The sequence below is a fragment of the Aphelocoma coerulescens genome (assembly GCF_041296385.1).
Source record: "Aphelocoma coerulescens isolate FSJ_1873_10779 chromosome Z unlocalized genomic scaffold, UR_Acoe_1.0 ChrZ, whole genome shotgun sequence".
Taxonomy (NCBI): Eukaryota; Metazoa; Chordata; class Aves; order Passeriformes; family Corvidae; genus Aphelocoma; species Aphelocoma coerulescens.
The window spans coordinates 8295806-8314956 of NW_027184085.1; the positions used below are offsets into that span (position 1 = coordinate 8295806).

General features: G+C 44.4%; 1 protein-coding gene across 1 annotated transcript; it reads right to left on the minus strand.

Moving 5' to 3' along the window:
- Positions 1-1820: 1820 nt before the first annotated feature.
- Positions 1821-15732, minus strand: LOC138103206 (aquaporin-3-like). Its single transcript, XM_069001332.1, has 6 exons — positions 15544-15732; positions 6765-6891; positions 6468-6605; positions 5005-5123; positions 4071-4288; positions 1821-3397 (listed from the first exon to the last, which is right to left on the minus strand). The coding sequence occupies exons 1-6, from the start codon at positions 15649-15651 to the stop codon at positions 3223-3225; spliced, it is 885 nt and encodes a 294-aa protein (XP_068857433.1). The 5' UTR covers positions 15652-15732; the 3' UTR covers positions 1821-3222.
- Positions 15733-19151: the final 3419 nt, after the last annotated feature.

The following is a 19151-nucleotide window of genomic DNA, read 5'->3' on the forward strand; positions in this document are numbered from 1 at the left end:
AACCTCACACAATAGAGAATCCACAACAGCTTTTAACACTTTGTTCCAACAACAAATTACTCTCCCTGTCAAGCATGAATAGTTTAAATTTTAGATTTATTTCTTCCTACAAAGCATATTTCAATAGCTTGACAGCTGGAGTTCATCTGACCTAAAACCCGGATGACTATTTTGGCCAGATGAGTCTTACCTCTCCAGTGAGGCACTACAGGGTGATTCATTGCCTTTGAAATTTAGGTATGGATGAAAAAAAAAAAAGAAAAATGTTTGAATTTGCATGGGTCTGCCAGGTGAACAACACCCAGAAGGTCTCTCAAGGCAGCTAAATTGAAAACAAGCAGAATCACAACTCATAGCAATTTTAAGGGTGTCTGCTGCCAGGGAAGACAGCTTTCCCTCTCCACACTTTAGTAACACCTCTAGAGCTCTTGAAATCTTGTGTCTCAAACTGTGCTGTGCACTGTCCTCCTTACACGGCTAGCAAAGAGCAAAGACACAATCATGTCTCCTATGGACCAGACCCTTCTGGAGGCTGTGTTCCCCACAGCTCCCCATCCACTGATGCAGGCAATGCCTGCCCCTTTTCTCATGTTGATGGATCTATTCAGCAGTGCTTGGTGCTTCTCCAGAAGCAAAGCCAAAACTTAACACAGTGGTTAGGACAGAAAAGTTAACCTGAAACTCATATGAAATTTTACTGCCATTTTAATAAGGGTAATAACACACCACTGAGGCATGAGTAAGGCAGGAATATAGAAAAAGTATATGATATGTAACAACAACAACAAAAACCACAAAACAAACAAACAAAGGGGAAAAAAAACAAACAAACCAGAACACACACTACACCTTGAATCAAAAGTCTTAAGATCTGCAGCAAGAATCTTCATGTATTGATCGAGCCAGTTGAAGATACAAAGCGGTGGAAGAGTAGAAAAAAAAGACTACAGTCCTGAAGAGAAATGAGAATTGAATTCTGCAGCTATGTTAGTTGGTCCCAGCAATATACAAGGCTGCTACATAGAGTTTGAGAGATAAACTTTCGTGTTAGAAACGGAAAAAACAATGTGCTGTCTGCACATAGAGCAAATCAAACAAACCTGGGAAATTTCTTCCCAAAAGTCATTTGATTCCTAGCTGGTGAATTGCAGGAAACCACATTCATCCATACCTCACTGAATTGTTCAGTACAGCACCATGTGGGAAGTGAGGAGTTATTTTAAGGCAGCACAATCAATACAGGAAAAATACAGCAGTACACACACCAGCCAAAGAGCAACAAGAATTTTATTTATAGGGAAACTGCTCATCTAATTCTGTGAGCACTGTGTTCACGTCTGTAGCACTTTTCATTGCCTGGCATAGCTAAAAAAAAAAAAAGGTGACTCAGGTAATATGCTAGATGGGGCTGAAGGCAGTAGATGAAGGCAGGGTAGGATTGCACATTCAGAACTATGTTAAGTGAGAGACTAGTAAGGGAAATTAAATTGTACAAAGGATGAAGGACAAATACTTACCCAGTGGTTCTTTTGCCTTAAGAATAAGATGCCTGACAGCAGGACACTCTCACTCCCAGCCCATACCTTGGTCACTATACTGTGTACAGCTACTCCATCTCCTCCCACATGCCCCAAAATCATGCCCCAAAAGGGAAAGGAATAAAACACCAACAGAGCGTGTAGATGGACTGCCTGAAAGGGTTAATTCCCCTGTGCTCAGGCTAGAGAGGAAAAGGGCTTGAGGAAGCTATTGCTATAGATGACTTCCTTTTCATGGTGAAGTTTGCTGACAGCTGCTTAAAAATACAACCAACACTAGCATTTTACAGTGTAGGTATTGACATTTTATTTTTTTAAAAAGGAAAAAAAAAAGAATACATCCTTTTAGTGGCTGGAAGTGTGTACAAAGTTACATTTTTCAATGAATTTGTGCATTAAAGAAACAGGCTTTGAACAAGTTTCTCTAATGCACGGGATTTACAAATTCTTTCACAACCAATAATAATTTTTTTCAAAATACTTGGTAATAATATGGCATTGGGAGAGCCAGAGATCCCCTGAGATACCAGTACTGCTAGTACAGGAGGTGCCTGACCTCAGTCCCTCAGCCATGAGTACCAGGGATATCCCAGTTATTCTGCAAGGTAGAAAAGGAGGTGCTCCAAAAAGCACAATGCCGTATTCCAAGACCACCCCAGGAAAATCCAATAATATCTCAAAGCTGACAGCAGTTCCCACACATCTCTAAATTAACTCATCCCAACCTTGGTATTTAGTAACAGCTTTAAGGAGTATATTTATATATAAATCTACTAAAAAAAACAAACAAACCCCAACAACACCATTGAAAAATTTACACAAACACACGCAACTTAAGCAACACTGCGTTTCCAGTGGATCTTGGCTATTAGTTGCTTGCAGTTTATATACAAAGCTGATTAATTAGAAAGGCTGCCTCAGGAAGCCAAGCTTTCTGTCTAGGTTAGCCCCTGGTTAGAATAAGGATTTCCTATGTGTGATCTTCTAGGAGTTAGCAATATTAAAATTTTTGGTTTTAACACCAGGGTGCACTTGTTTGTAAACATTTTGTCTTAATATTGAATGAAAATCCGATGCATTCTTACTCTATGGACTGACATTATGGAATTCTAGGAATTCATAGGAGATATAAAAGTTTGGCCAATAAAAATCCTTTAGACAAGTTAATTCCTGGTGTCAAGGTACTGGCTTTAGAGCAACATCAAGCACAATTTGATCCACAGCAGAATCACAGGCAAATTTCCTCCAGGACGTAGGAGTTTCCAATCCATGACAGCAAAACAATTTCAGTTTTGCATGATCCCCATTCTACAGATTGGAATACAGGTTTGAAGGGAAGCAGTTTGCCAAGGTCACAAGCAATGTCAGCAACATAGCTCAAAAAAGCTCAGATTCCTGAACACCTGATTAGTGTTGGACAACAATGCCCACTTCTCTCCTGACTCCTACAGTCCTCAATCCCCTTCTACTAAGAAAAGATTACATGATACTGCATTTGGAGGAAGGCTCACAGGGAAATGTCAAAAGCAAATGTGTCAGGGATATAAAAAAAAGGAAAAAAAATTACTAGAATATCTCAAGGCAGGTAAAAAACTTCCTGTTGTTCTTGAAGCTCTTAACTTCTCCTTTTTGCCAGCAGCAGTCCTGAGTAATGAATACCTGCCAGATCTGGGTGGCAGCTTCCTCAGACCCTCTCCTTGTGCTTCACATTAGCCAGCTTGACTGTTTCCTGCTCAGAGGCAGGTGGAGAAGGCTCATCGTGACATCCAATCATCAGCTGATAAACAATCACTCCCGCAACTGCGCCAAGGAAAGGAGCAACAACTGGAACCCACCACCAGTGGGACGGCTTACCAATCCTGGAAAATGAAAAGAAAGTGCACAAGGTAAGAACTGCTGCCTAAGCATTAGGATATTTGCACTTGGATCTGGAGCAATGCAAGATCTGACCCTCTCCAGCCATCTCCACTCACTTGGACAAGACAATGCCACGTGCACATCTGCAGAGCTTCCAAGGCAGACGTTGCCATGCACACACACTTGTAAGTCCCAGTGACAAGCAATTCAGAACAGCTACTTTCAGGACTTTCAAGACTGTCTCTCCACCAAGAAAGGTGAGAAGCATCTGCAGTGTCTACACTAGGCACCTTCAATTCCCTCCCACTGCTTGCAGGAAAGCAACCCTTGGTAACAGGGCTCTCTTAATTGTCTCAAAAAAGAACAAACTTTCCATTTTCTACCATTAAAAAATCATGAAATGCTCGTGTTCAAGGTGCAACTGAAATTCTCATGGATGCTCCCAGATTTCCTTTTTGATAGCAAAGCTATGTCATTTGCTCTCACCACTGGAAGCTGCTCGGCTTCTACGATTTCTTAAGAAGTCAAAGAGCAGAGACTGTCTTTTAGCAACATTTAGACAATCCAAAAATACCTCATGGCTGCCAAGACTCTTTAGTGCCAGAGCTACCATCTATTTGGACTCCTAATTTTTTTTTCCCTTGATGCACAAGGTTTTTATCATCAAGCACTTACCGGAACACCTCAGTGCCCCAGCCAGCAATGGCTGTGAAGAGACGAGGCCCGAAGTCCCTGGCGGGGTTGACAGCATAGCCAGAGTTGAAGCCCATGGAGGTTCCAATAACGAGGACAACAAAGCCCACTGTGAAAGCCTCCAGCCCAGTGGGGACGGGGTTGTTGTAGGGATCAACAATAGCCAAGACACAAACAATCAGGGAGGCAGTACCAATGAACTGGAGAGGGATGGGGAAGAAAAACACAAATTTAATCTAGATTGGTCTTCTAACCAAGTTATTTAACTCCTCTGGGATGTAATTCTCTTAACAGGAAGAGGTGCACCAAGTCATCCCATGACATTATCAGACCACAGCAGCCATGGGAATAAGAGTGGACCATGCTCCTCTCTTGAGATTATGGGAACCCATAATCTCAATCAAGATTGCACCTTTTTCCCTACTCCCAGAAGAGCTATGAATAGCTGTTTAGGCAGCCAGAAAATCTGGGAACATCATCTTCCCATCTGCCACGGCTGGGTAGAAGCTGTCCCTTTTGTTGTTGATGGCAACTTTAAGAGACAGTCACATTCAACAGCAACCACCACCCCACACCCAACTGACCTCTGGATTGTGCCACAACCACAGTAGCAGAGTGAGAGGAAGAGCCATCATTCCTCACACTCAGGACTACGAGCAAATGGCATTCTTTTCTTTGGTGTCCTGACCAGTGTTGTATCACTTGTTAATGCCTTAGCACAAGCCTTCTGGCTGTAAGGTCCTTTCTGGCCCTGTTCTTCCTCTATGGGCCAGTGAGATACCTGTGTCAACTCCAAAACACCTTTCTGGATATCTTATCTTTAAATTGCAATTCATTTTCTAACTAAAGGCGAGGCCCAGAACCACCCAAAAGATTCCTCTTCAAATGGACTTTCATCCTCCCAGTACCCTCTTACCTGGTCAAAGAAGCCATTCACAACATTCAGATGCTCAGATGGGTAGGTGGCAAAGATACCAGCAGTGCCATTCGGTCCTAGTACACTGAGACGGTTATTGTCAAAAGCCCAAATGGCATCTAGAGGTAGGGAAGGAGGAAAAAAAAACATTTTCTGTAGAGAAAACACTCATTTGGAAAACTTAGGGCATCATCCACCACAGTTTTTTACCAGTCAGGCTCAGAGGCAGGTGGCATTAGTCCCTGTTCCTAACAATTATTATTTGCCAGGCATGAGGAAGGAGAGCCACAAAGCAAACACTAAGGTGACTCCAACTCTCTCCCAAAGGTAACAAAATGCCTCTCGTATCAGTCTTGGTGTGAAGACATGACATAGTGATATGGATCAGCAAACAGGATTTGGGCTGCTCTTTCACTTTTCTTAGTTTCAACTCGCAAGGTTGTCTTTAGAGCAACCATCACCTTGCCTACCACTGTGTAGAAGCTGGATAACTAACTTAGGAGGGTCTGTATTCCCTTCATGGTGAGTGGAGACAAAACCAGACACCTCTGAATGCAGTTTTTCCATGAGTTAGGTAGTTAATATGGGGTTAAATCCTTTCTGAAGAGGAGGCTTCAGTCCACTAACTGGAAAGGTAATTGGTGTTGAACTGTAACCATATTTACTGAGAGGAAGGTAGGTCTCCTTGCTTCTTCCTAAAGTGAAAAGCACCCCTGCTAGTGCTGGGGTGGCAGCTTCCTCCCTCCAGCTGGAAATAACCGTGACCCAGATGTTCCACTCAGCTACAGGGAACATCACTCCTATTGCCAGAAACAGACATTGGGAGGCAAAGTCTGAGTCCAAATGTCACACCTGATATTAAAGGAAGAGCAAGGGCCAGCACAAAGATTCAGTTCTTGCCTACTGAGCATCTCCCTACGATGATGAAAAACACACAGGAGGAATAGAGGCAGGAGGAACTGGCTTTCTAGGATGCTTTCCAAGGTATGGAATCACTCTGATAAAAGTAAAATCTGCTAAAAGTCATGTTATCAGAAAGCTAACACAAGACAATGCATAAGACATCACAGTGAAGACTTCATTTTTTTTAAGCCAAGAACGAGAAATGGTTCTCGAACAGTGAACAGATATAAAATCTCCATCACTGCTAGTGTTTCATTGACTTTTCTGGAAGACCAATAGATACAAAAGGGGCCATCCAGAGGTCCAGTGGTCATTACTCAAGGGCAGAGTAGACTGCACTTGCACTTTGACAATGTTGGTTAGCCTTCAGATTGCTTTGAGGAGGCTTGAACCCATCATCCTGAGAATAGGAAAGTCATCCCAGAAACACAGTAAGGAGGTTTCTTGGATCTCTGCTCTGCAAAAAAGTGCTCCTCTCTGATCTGGAAACCTCCCTCCCTTTAGTGAGTCACAAACACAGTAGTCTCACTTCAAAAAACACACAAAGTTTCCACACTTACCATAGTACAGACCAAAGACTATGCCAGATCCAAGGAAAGCCCCCAGGGTTTGTGCAAGAGCATAAATTGGTAGCTTGATCCAGGGCTCACGGGCCAATAAACACATGGCAAAAGTGACGGCTGGGTTCAGGTGTCCACCTGCAGAGAGGTGGGTGGTTAGTGTACTTTTACAGGTAGAATTTAGGTCCCAGAGTTGTGCCAAGGGACACTAGCTTCCATACCAGTGCTACACAGAAAAAGTAGGCCTACACAACAATTGACACAAGTGAAACTCAGCCTACATGGAGCCACACGTACCTGATACCTGTCCTGCAATCAAAATGCCAAGTGTTACAGCGAAGCCAAAGGCCAGGTTGACTGTCAGGAAACCTCCATGAGTCCCTCTGCTGAGCACAATCTGTGCAACAGAGCCACAGCCAAAGAGCTAGGAGGAAAAAAAAGAGATTGAAATTACCCTCTCTGCTTCACATCAGGGCCAGTTGCTGACAAATGCCTCCACTTACACCTTCATGTACCCTAATATTCCACTCACAACTCAAAGCCTTCACTGTTTCAATCTTTAGTTAAAGTATCCAGGCATTATCTGTAGGGATGGGAGGGAAGAAGACAGGGCACAGACAAATCTATCTCCTGGCAGGATGGACTGAAAACAGAGGCAAAATTAAAAGCAAGATGGATCTACAGAAGTCTGGAATTCTTTGTCCAAACATCTAATTTTAAGATGGCAGGTGAGAAGGATCAGGCAGATAGCATCCTGGTCTGAGGTATTCACAGTACAACTATTCTAATAAGGGATCTGGGTACCTTTGTGTTAAAAAGGGTAATAATTGTTTGACACAGTAGCACAGAGATTGGTAGGGAACAATTTTGTTAATGCCTGGAAATACAGTCATGACTGAAGAAGGCCACATTCAGCCTGACATTCATGGAGTTCTCTTTTCAGGCTCCTTAAAGTCCACATTTAAGAGAGGTCATCAGCAAAGCCAGTCTTGGCCTTCTGTCCAAGATCGGGGTGCACCAAACCAAACACTCTGGCAGACAAAAGCTGTTTATTTTGGGTGATAAAAGTGTTTCCTCATAGCTAAGGGAGATCTTGCTTAAAGATGTTTGCTCCAATTGGATAATCCTTCTCTTCCCAGCTGCATCCAAATGCCATCATTCCTATGCTCACCCTTAACAACTCAAACCAGTTTCCCCTGGCAACTCAGGTCATCAGTCATCCAGCTGCAGGCTTTCTATCTTGGCAAGTCTTTCCACTATCCACCATGTAACTTAAAGAGCCCTAAACCTGATCATCTGTATGTTTGTATCCCCCACTGGCTCCACCTGAATGGACCCCTGGTGTATTATCACTTGGAGTTACCACATTGGCAGGTACTGAGAGGATCCTTAAACTAGGACAGAGATTACAGGTCACTCATGAGATGCTCAAATCTAGGGATCAAGGCTTGACTTATTTCTTCTGACCACATACTCATAACTACACCCCCACAAAGACTTTCTGCTTCCATGAACTCCATCATCCCAGAATTACTCAATTGCCACAGAGGCGGTATCCACTCCTACAGGATAAACCACCAAATAGGCACCAAGGTAGCAGGGTTTGCTGTCTTCACTTCTTCAGCCAGCACTGGACATGCCCATTGAGCAACACACAATCCAAATCAGAGGCAAAGACAAAACACATGTAACTCATCCCCTCCCATTCCCTTGAGAACTGAAGAATTGCTAACAAAGCAAAAGGTGCACTCAGTCTGCTTGGAAAGGAGCAGCCAAGTAGGCTGCAGGCTGATTCATGAGGTGGACACTCTGTACATAGGTGCCTCTTGACAAGGAACCAGGTGCCCAACACAAGGACCTTGTGTAAAAACAACAAAGGAACCTGTTGAACTCGTTGGTGAGTGAGGAACAGCCAGCACCGCTCTCTACTGGGTGCAGTCAGAACAGCCCCTTCAGTGTCCTCACTAAGCTGGGAAACCATGGCAGAGGAGACTCCAAGACAAAGGCAGAAAAGATGAATTGTTTATTGGCAGCAAACAGAACCAGCTATGCCAAACCACCAAGGGAAGCATAGCTCCAACTGAGCAAATAAGTACAAGCAATGACCAGGGTGAATCTGGTTTTTCCCTTTCCCCAGACAAGCCCCAGCATGCTTTGGAGAGATTTCGGAGAGACCATGGTGTTTGCCTCTCAAAAGCCACAGCACATCAGTCTGACCAGGGAGGGGACAAGCCCACAAAACCTGAGTTTGGCGGAGTTTAGCCCGGGTGACCCCTAGTGATGAAGGTATTTGTGTTATTTACTCTGTAAGAACTGGCAGTTCTGCAGGTGGATGGTGGTTGGCTCGTTGTCCACATACCTTTTGGTTGCAGAAACCACAGAGTAAAGTTTTCCCACCTCCACCTCCCTGATCACCCACAAAGGTCTTCCCTTAAGCTGAAGGAATGCCAGGTCTGCCATTTCTCAAGAGGTTATCTCAAGAGGTCATTCCCCATCCTCCTCTCCTCCGTCCCACACCTGGCAGTAGCTCTCCAGCTTTTCCTCAGAAGGGAGTCTATGGGCCATGCAAAAACACCCCGGAGCCACTCCACAGGAGCACTACAACTGCTTATCAGATGAGCCGTGAGCACTGTTTGGCTTAATTCAGCGTAACAGTAGAAAACTTAACCCTCAGCAGATAAAAAGAGTGCAGTGATACTTAGGGACAGGTTTGAACTTCGATATGCATGTGTTCAATTCCATCCTGCACCAGTGGAGTCCACTAAACACAAAAATACAGTGTCATGCATGACATCCTTCCATGGCATTTGACTTTTAGGAACCAGTTCAAGTTATGCTCACCCAGGCTTTTGTGGCAAGTACCTTGATGCTACACAGTTTTGCTGTAGTAGTAGCTATTACAGTTTTTAATCACATCACTTTCACTTCTACTCTCTTTGCAAGTTTTCCTGACAATTCCTTTTCCCAGGTCAGATGAGACCAGAGAACCCCAGCTTTCATTTTGTAGGTCTTGTTTGTCCACTGCTCACAGAGAACTGTTCATGAACATCTAGTTTGGGAAAGGCAAGGAAGGTCAAATAAAAGCAATTCAGCATTTTTCCCAGTCTTTTTAAGTCCATGCAATGTATTTCAGAGTTCTTAGGCAATATTGTACTGCTATGGTCGGGGACAGTGGTGCACACTGAAGGGGAAGATGACACCACATTCTTTTGATTTTAATAACCTGCCTTAACCAGGTTTGGTTTTGTGGTTTTGTTTTTCATTTGCATTCATTGGCTTTTTGGTTTGCTTTTTGTTTTGTTTGGCTTTGGTTGGGGGCAGGAGGGGATAGGGGTGCTGTATTTTGGTTTTGTTTTTGTGTAATAAACCACTTCTGGAAGAATACCCAGCCAAGAGAAACCCAGATTAGCACCTCACCTGGCAGTAGGTGCAGCAGTCAACTGTTAAACACCCATGATTCAGTAGCCAAGTTCAAAAGTGGTTTTAAAGTGCTAATAAAATGCTTCCAATAAAGCATCACTCCGATGTATTAAACATACTCTCCAAGGAATTGAGGTCAATGCACCTATTAACCAGGTTAATGGAAGTCTGCTCCCTAATTTCATCTTACTGACTCTAGCAAATCTGATGGCTTTCCCTGCCGAAAGGGAGGCTTCTTACTGCTCATGGGGTGATTCAATTCCTTGCACTGTGAAAAAGAACTAAATCCTTGTTCTGCAGGAACCGGTTCAAGAGTGGCGGGGTTGACAAACTCCAGATGGGAGAAGATCCACTCCCTGTACAAAGGGGGCACCAGCCAGAAGCAGCAGCAAAAAACAGAAAAGGAAGCATGCTGCAGGGGATCCTTCACACTCAGGAAACCTTGAGCTCCCTGTGCCCAGGGCATGTTTGGAGACTGAGCAGGTGGCTTTGTCTCTCAAGATGAAAACACCCTGTCTCAATGTCTGAACGCATGAAAGACCAGGAGCCAGTAAGGGCTGGGTGGAATGAACCTAGGAGGATAAAGAAGTTGCAATAGCTCATGAAGAACCAAAGGCTACCAAAGGCAGCCTATTTAGGCAGACCTTGTGGAAAACAGCTTCATACGTGAGCTCAGGAGGAAGGTGGTGCCCAGAACTCTCTGCACAAGAGATAGGTTTCTTTCCTTTCTTGCCTCTTCTTTTCTTTGCCTGTGCTTTTTTACACCTTCCAGTGCGACACAAAAGGCCTGCGTGCATTTGCTCTTGGACTTCAGACAGACTGATCTCTAAATGTAGATGGGCAAGTTTTGTTGGCATAGACCTGGAGGAGTGCAATTACCTGAATTACAACTCTTCTGCCAGCAAATAAACCAGGGATCAGGCAAGAAGCCTGCTGTAAATCTATCCTAATCACCCTGGGGTGGATGGGAAAGACTGGTCAGCCCTTGATGTCCTCTGGTTAGTGGGGAAGATGCTGGAAAGGCAGTCAAACCATGAGTCTGCTTTGAAGACAAGACCTGGAGATACTGATGGACGATTTTAAATTTTGGACACACAAAGGGTGCCACTCTTCACAGGGAGTAAGGCAGGGAGCAAGGGCAGCATGCAGAGATCTTCCTGAACATCACAGCTCATGTGGCAGGATGGCCTTCATCAGCCAAAAAGACAATGAGAGAAGCACTATCCTTCATGCTTTTCCTCAAAGCATCTCTCAAACAACCAGGCTGGTCATCATTCTCAATTTGCAAAGCAAGGAGAAACCTTAGACCCCACAGCCCAGTTTTTTGTCCAGCACAGCTGGAGGCAGCCCATACAGAAGCAGCAGGGAAGGGCAGCAGCAGATGGTCTGTTATGTTACAGATCTTTATGCACCACCCACTGAACCAGAGCCAAGGCAGGGCTGTGGGGCTGGAGAGATGAGAGATTCTAAAGAAAACTGTGCCCCACATACATCACATGCTACAAAAAATGCTGCACAAAGCTGGAGACATGAGCCTCTTTCAGCTCAGGAAACCTGAACAACCTTCAGCAGAGGAGTTGAGCATTAGGGAGGAAATTCACTGGTTCAGGTGGTTCACACATACAAGGAAGGAAAAATACCTATTCTGATGTCTCTACTATTGTTCAGATTAAGAGGTTGTAGCTGTTAGAAAGACCAGTACAACTGGTGGAAGTTTGGTCACAAGATTGGGCATTCCTGGGGCAAGTTCCCTTCCCACCAAGGGAAAGTCTTGGTGCCTGAACTGTCCTGTTTGTAGGAAGGAGAAAAGTACTGCTCCTGGAGAGAGACAGCAAGAAGGGACAGTTTTGGACAATCAGTGAAGAGCTTCAACCTATTCTGGTGGAACGGTCGAGGGAATGCAGCAGCACTGCCACATCCCATGTCCCTGCACCCAGCAGCACAGACCCTTTGCAAGGAAGAATCAGCAGCATTCAACATGCTTACAGCAAGGATTTCCACTCCCTTTTACAGCCTAGCAAAGCATTAACAAAGAAAAGAAATTTTAAACAAAATTAAATATACATACATAAAATAAAATTACATTTTCCAAATGTGACAAGCTGAGTTTAAGCAAACAACCCCAAATCAAACAGCAACTGTGGGAACTACTGTGCTGCCCCAGATAGTTGTGGAAAGTTACCATCTAGCCACAAAGTCAAGGCAGCACCAATTGAAAAGCAATTAGGAATTGTTTTGTTCTTTGTGCCTCTACAGCAGTGAATCACAGCGAGTTCCACTCAGAAATCAGTCATAAGCAGCACCTTATTTCTCCTGCAAATGTAAAAGACAAACAGAGCCAGCTTTGGTACTTACTGCAGAGCAAGGCAAACAAACCGAGCCTTAAGAGAGGCACAGAGACCCACCATGGAAATCTGTCTTTAGTGGGTTGCTACAGTAATAACACAAACAGCAAGGGACTGGGAAAATGCCTTCAGCGTTTGTAGTGCTTAACAATTGCCAGCAAGCAGTGCTTTCAACATAAGTATAAAGTTCAAGCCTAATGTGCCACTCAGAAAGTGAAATTTGAAGAGGGAAAACACCAATTTAAGTATCAAAGGAAAAGAATGTAGAATCAGCATTACTATTTTTGCAACAATAGAGACACTACCCACAGACTAAATAAAAGTTGTGCAAGGTGCTCTACGCAGCAAAAGTGGCTTGCAAGTAGGCAGCGACTCATCCTGGCACTCTTCAGGGCTTGGCTACCTTAGCTGGATTATTTTTATCTTAAAAAAAGAGGCACTATTCTAAGAGTCCTTTCCAGCCCAAACCATTCTATGATTCTACCTTTACAATGTGTTAAAAAAAAATGAGATAAATAAAATCAAGCACTAGGTTCATTCTTACAGGCAGCAAGACTATGCAGAGGTCTACAACAGCTTTTGTCTAGAAGAGTTTGAGAGAGCTGCAGTCATTATGCAAGTAAAAGGGAGGAGGGAAGAAACTGAAGTGGTGCCAATATCCACAGTGGGACAAGTTTTACATTACACAGTGAAATTTAAAGTAAGCTGCAAACTTTAAACAGTCTCCCTCCCTTGGGGCTCAGGAAGTTGATTTCAGTGTGAACAATATCATACCTTAAATTCGTCCCTGATAGTGTTCTGTTCAAACATATTTGTGTTTAGTCAACTCCATCTCCCATGAAGAAAATTTCATGGATTCAGATCTTTCCTCAGACATTTTACTATGTGAAGCCCATAACAGATATTTACTGGAGTACAATACATCTAAATGTACATACACACAGCTCAACCCGCTGGCAGGGTGGACAGCAGGGACTTTTGCAAGGTACAAAATGACAATTTCTCTCCTGGGAGAGAATCCAATTCAAACAATTGTCCAGGCCAGCTGAAAGGGGAAGGAATTTGCCTTCAAGACCCTTTCTATTTCACGTAGGTGATATAATAAAAAGATGAAAAGGAATCAGGGTGGCAGTAAAGAAAAAACTGCAAGTTTCCCTTCATTAAGAAGACTACATTGAGACAGCATGAAGCTGGAAAGGGATTGAATAGATTGGATATTTCAAGCTTGCAGTCCTGGAACCCATTTCCCTCTTGTGTAGCTGGTTTTGGACTTCTGACCATGCGAGAGCATTCACTGAGTTTGGGACTTTCCCTTTTCTCCCACAAGCCCACCCCACCTCCTCCCACGTGGACACAGAATGCCCACAGCACTCTACCCACTGCAGAGTTGCTGCAGGAGATCCTAAGGAAGTTTGCAAGTCCTACAAGATGGAGTTGAGTGTGCCACTAAAACCACGGTGAGGGCTCTACCTGTAAACTTAGACACACACGCACACTAAAACAGAGCAGGTTTGATGCTCCTGAGGACAAGGTATGTGCTGCCCACTTCTGCCAATGCAGCATCCAGCATGGCTGATGGGTGCCCATTAACACTGTCATTTTGGAGGCTGCTTATGATTTTGGACCAAACCCTTCCTCAAGCTCTGAGCAGATCCCAATTCCTCTCTGCCTGGAGAGGCAAGGCTGTAAGGAAAAGTAGTTGCTGTTGTGCCAACTGTTACAGTCAGAGAATGGACTAATGGGGTTTGGATCATGAGCCTTTCTGAAAGCTCAGATCCACGTGGCTAAAGGCTTGTCTTGTTTCTCAGCAATATTAGCTTCACTATCAGGAGGCATTAATCCACCTTACAAGATTTACCTTGTTTCAATCCTGAGACTAACAGCAGCGACATCAATGATTCATGGACAGCAATCTTCTAACTGTTAATCGTTTTCCTATCACCTTCTACCCACCTTAATTCCAAACAACCCTTCCTGGAAAAATCAACAGGACTTGTTTGGAAATCACCAAAGCTGGGTCACTCTGACAATAAAGCCATTGCACTGTGCAAAGCTGCTTTCTTTTAAGAGTGGTAGCATTTTACACAGTTTTAGCAGAGTCCCCTAAGCTGCTATACAAGATTCAGAAATCCTCTCTTCATCATCATCAAAAAAAAAAAATCTTATTTATTAAAGCATAAAATTGTGTCAGTCTTTTTGTGTTGTTCCCCAGGTACACATGTAGGTTCATGAAGCCTTATTCTGCCTTCAACTCCACCAACCCTTAGATTTCTCTCCAAAAACTTCAGTTATGAGTTACAAAGAGGTGAAAACCCACAGTCACCCCACTGAAACCTCCAGGATTGCTCTGGATTTACACCACCTCAAAGGAACTTGAACCTGCAGATATCCACTGTGCGAACACCGACTCATTTCTCCATCAATATCTATGCACCAAACCCATGGCCAACTGGACAGTCCTGTGTTTTCAGATGCAGATGCTCTAAGCTAGATATCCCTGTCACAGTTTTTCTACACCAGTATTTACTCCCCACAGCTCATACACAGCTGTCCTAGCTGTTCACATCTGCTTTTAACTTCAAAGCCAAGTTCCAGCCGCTCAAAACATTTGCAATCTAAGGCACTCAGACACACATTTATCCCCTATATTCCACCCCTTTGGAAACTGAGCACTGAAACAGGCAGAAGAGTTTTATCTACTTTGACCACTGAAAAACACACTGACTGATAGCGAGCACCAGGTCTCAGCTGGCTGTCAGCACGAGCTACCACGGGATCGTGCAGCCCCACTGACAAACCCTGGGGAATCAACGGCTGACAGCAAAAGGACACTGCAACAATTTAAATTCTAGCTACTTCTTTGTTATGGGATGCACAGGAAAAGCAAAGTGAGGTGGAAAAAAAAAAGCTCTCATTTCCTCGGGTGATAACACTTGCAGTACTTCAGAGCCAGGAAAATACTCCAGGGCAGACAGAAAGAAAGTTTTGCATGATCTCTAGCAAAACACTTGCTGCTTACACAGAGATGATTTGGTCCCTGCACTTCACAGATACACAGAATCTCCCATATACCCAACAAGCTCTTCAGAACCCACTCTTTGTGAGAAACCCCAAAATCCACCCTTAAGAAATCTGCATGAATATTTTTTCCTGTGCACAGGGACTGTCCTCTAGACCCATCGCAGAAGGCTGCACCAGATCTGGGCTCATTCCCAATACAAACCCTGGCAGCAACACAGTCCTTTCACCAGGACAATTTCCCCCGAACCCATGGGTTAGAGAGCATCCCCACACCACAGCCCCCAACTCACCACCAGGATCAGCGTCCCCAGGCACTCAGCCAGTGCTTGCCGCACTAATTTGTTTCTGATCCTCAGGTGCTCCTCGATGGTAGAAAGAATGTCCTTTTGCCGCCCCATCGCAGTAGAGGTGCTCCTCAAGAGGTGTCAGGAAAAAGCAGCAGCTGACAAAGCCTCAGCAAAGTTTCTTCTCCAGCACAGCTGCCTTTGCTTATAAATAAGTTCATCGATGCCTGACACACCTCCTGGGTAACCACACCCCTTCTACCCGCTCTTCAAATCCAACTTTTTTTTTCCTGCTTTTCAGCATGAGACAGCGTGGGTGTTTTTTTTTCATTTTCCTTATTGCTTGCATAGGTGAGCAAAAGATTCAGGAGCCTCATAAGAAGAAGGAATTAAATGTGCCCTGCTGAAGCCACTGCTGTTTTCATCACCACCTAAAAAATAGGGCCATATCTGCCCTTCTCCAGCTTCAGCTAAGTGCATAGACTGAGCAGTGCCTTACCCATTTGTGTGAGCATTCAGATTTTCTTCCCTCCCAAGCTCTTGCAGGATGGCAAAGTGATGTGTGCTCCTGTGCTAATTCAGAGGCTGTAGGTGCTTTGACAGCAAAACTGGGAGGCAGAAGGGTTTGAACCCCTACAGCTGAGTCCAAGGCTCCTCTGAGCTCCAGCAGTTTCCCAGCTGAAGCTGGTACCATGAACAAGACCAAACCTCTTTCCATGGAAATCTATATTCAGGTCCAAACTCTTTTGTGTCATTACAATTGTCTCACCCTCACAGAGCTTTGGGAGAGCCCTTGCAGCCCCATCCCCCTGAAAGCTGTAAAGAAAACACATGAGACCCCCAGTGCAGAGCCAATCCCCATCACAGAACCTCAGTGAGGAGCCCACAGACACTGAGTCACAAAGGGAACAACTTGCTGTCTTTTCATCATTAGTATCATCCTGTATCACTCTGGGACTATTCCACAAGATGTCCTGGATGAAAACAGTCCCAGTCTGTACCATCTGAGGTGAAGACTGCTAACAGGACATGTGCAACTCATGGCATCTGGTTTTTGTTAAGTGAGTAGTAAAAATTCCCTGGGTTCCTTGACTCACCAGGGCTTGATACAGAGTAGCAGGGCTGAATTTTCTAGGACTGAAAGGGACCCCTTTCCTTGATTTGTTCCCCCGCCTTCTCTGCAAAGCCACATATGCCCAGCTTTTCCTCTTCCCCTTATTTAACCATCAACTTTCCTGTGGAAAAACCAGAGCTTTTTAGTACAGTGGTGAATGGGCCTTTATTTTGTACAGAAACTGCAGCCAACATGAGAAGCAGTCAGGAATGTGGCTAAGAAAGCAGTAACGTGTGAGGAATCAAATACAGGGAAACACTCAAGTCCAAACATAATTACAGGGGCAGGAAACTTTATTTTGTGCTCAAGCCCAGTCCAGGACTGCCAGCATCAATGGGGTCCTCTGAGCTACAGCGAGTGCTCCATCAGTCCCATGCCTGCTTGCTGTGACTGGGGTTTGCAAACCAGTGCTCAGGACGCCCATTTTCAACCTTCTCTCCGTATCTCTCCCATCACATCTTGCAGTGCATCACCAGAGCCATGGAGGCTCCTCACTTCCTCCTGCACTCCCCTCTCCTTTTTATTCTTCCCTGTCCTTTCACTCTGTTGCTCTGTCAAAGCTATCACAGCCAGAAATTAGGTTGTGTGTTGGATTTTTTACCCTTTTGGCAGTTCCCAAGCTAAAACACGTGGCCAACGATGTGTAGACTCTGTGTTCTGTGGTGTAGTTTTATTGAGATTTATTTAGGCTAGTTTGCATTCCTTCCCAGGTGGTGAGAACAGGGATGTCAGACCAGAGAGAAAGGTGAGATGCAAAAAGCATGGAGGGTTGTGATTTTCTCCAAGCAGGTAGGAACATTTCTCCTGTCTGTAGCATCTGAGGCCCTCTGTTACAAGTTGAGGATACAGGCATTTCCTCAAAACTGGTGAAGGGAAAGGAGATGTCGAGGTTCCAAGGTTGATGATATGTCTTGGTTTTGGCTGGAATAATTAATTTCCTTCTTACTAGTGATTTGGATTCAGTATGAGAATAATGTTGATAACCCACTGATGTTTCAGCTGTTGCTCAGCAGTGCTTACCCTAAATATCAAGGACTGCTCAGTTTCCCATGCTCTGCCACTGAGCAGGAGGGAGCATGGCCAGAAGAGCTGACCCAAACTGCCCAAAGGGTTATTCCATACCATAGAACATCATGCCCAGTGCATAAACTGGGGGGAATTCACCAGCAGCAGGTGATCACTGCTGGGAAACAGTCTGGGCATCTGTCAGTGGATGGTGAGCAATTGTGTTGTTTATCACATGCCCTTCTTGGGTTTTATTGTCTGTCTTTCTCTTCTTCGTTGTCATTAGTATTACTAGTAGTAGTATATTTTATTTTGTTTCAATTATTAAACTATTCTTATCTCAACCCACAAGTTTTACATTTTTTTACCATTGTCTTCCCTGTTGGGGGTGAGCAGGGGGCAGTGTGTGGTACTTAGTTGCTGGCTGGGGTTGAACCACGACATGGTAAAAGATGGTGATAAGACCAGCATCAAAGCTGGTGCTTGGGGAAGTCTAGACAGAGGCAAGCCTGAGGAGCTGGGGTGGGGTGGGTGCCTTGACACCAGCTCTTTGCCTGAGTCACTGCCTGACCCCAAGCAAATCCTTCACCTTTCCACACCCCAGCTTCTCCGTCAGTAAATTGGAGAGTGATATCAGATTCCCCTCTTGGGGCGTTGTGAGGGTGAATCACTGCAGCCCAAGATCCAGTGACTTAAAATGAGCAATAGGGACTTATGAAATTGCTTTCCCAACAGGCAGCCATGTTATTATCTAGGAAGGAGCTTGGGGAAAGGACAGTGACGCAACGCTAGAAGAAGCAGGACATCCTTTCAGAAGCAATAACTAATCAGAGTGTGGGCAAGGGCTGAAAGATCCCAATGCTGGAGCTTCTCTGTGCCAATACAGGAGTTGCCGTGCCACATCAATATGCTGGACTTAGGAACACATGATCTAAGGACAAATCAATTAAAGATGTGCTTGAGCAGCAATAGATTTCCAAGCAAGCCCATCTCCTGCAATAACTGGTGCACAGGGTACTTGTACCCATTCTGGTGGTTACAATAAATCTGCAGGATGATAGAAGTAAACAAGGTAGGATGTAGCAGTTAAGAATAATGAGACAGGACCTCAGAGCTGCTGGGCTCTCCTAGAGTTGGGTGGACATGGAAAGACGTCCATGCCTTTAGTGTTGCCTAGCATGAACATCCAAAGAAGCTCTTTCACAGCACAAAGCCTCAACAAAAGGAAATTTCCAGAACTCTGTCACAAAAAAACTCGTGCTTGACTTCCTGATGGTTGTGCCAGAGCTACTGCAGTGCAAGCAAGGGATTTCTCTTGTCAATCAAAGCATGTTTCAAATATCAGGTATTAAGGTACTTAGAACGAATTACTCCTATCCATCTGTACCGTGACAAAAATCAAGGCAATGAAACACTCTGGTTTATGGAATCTGCTGGTTGCCTAGAGGAAACTCCAAGAGAAAAGGAAATTCAACTCAGCAGTGAAGTCAGAGAC

What these genes read in the sequence shown, in the direction of transcription:
- LOC138103206 (XM_069001332.1), bottom strand. Translation starts at nt 15,651, where the DNA reads ATGGGGCGGCAAAAGGACATTCTTTCTACCATCGAGGAGCACCTGAGG. An exon ending in TGGGGACGCTGATCCTGGTG is followed by an intron (nt 6,892 to 15,543) that starts GTGAGTTGGGGG and finishes TTTTCCTCCTAG; the next exon opens with CTCTTTGGCTGTGGCTCTGT. An exon ending in GATTGCAGGACAGGTATCAG is followed by an intron (nt 6,606 to 6,764) that starts GTACGTGTGGCT and finishes ACCTCTCTGCAG; the next exon opens with GTGGACACCTGAACCCAGCC.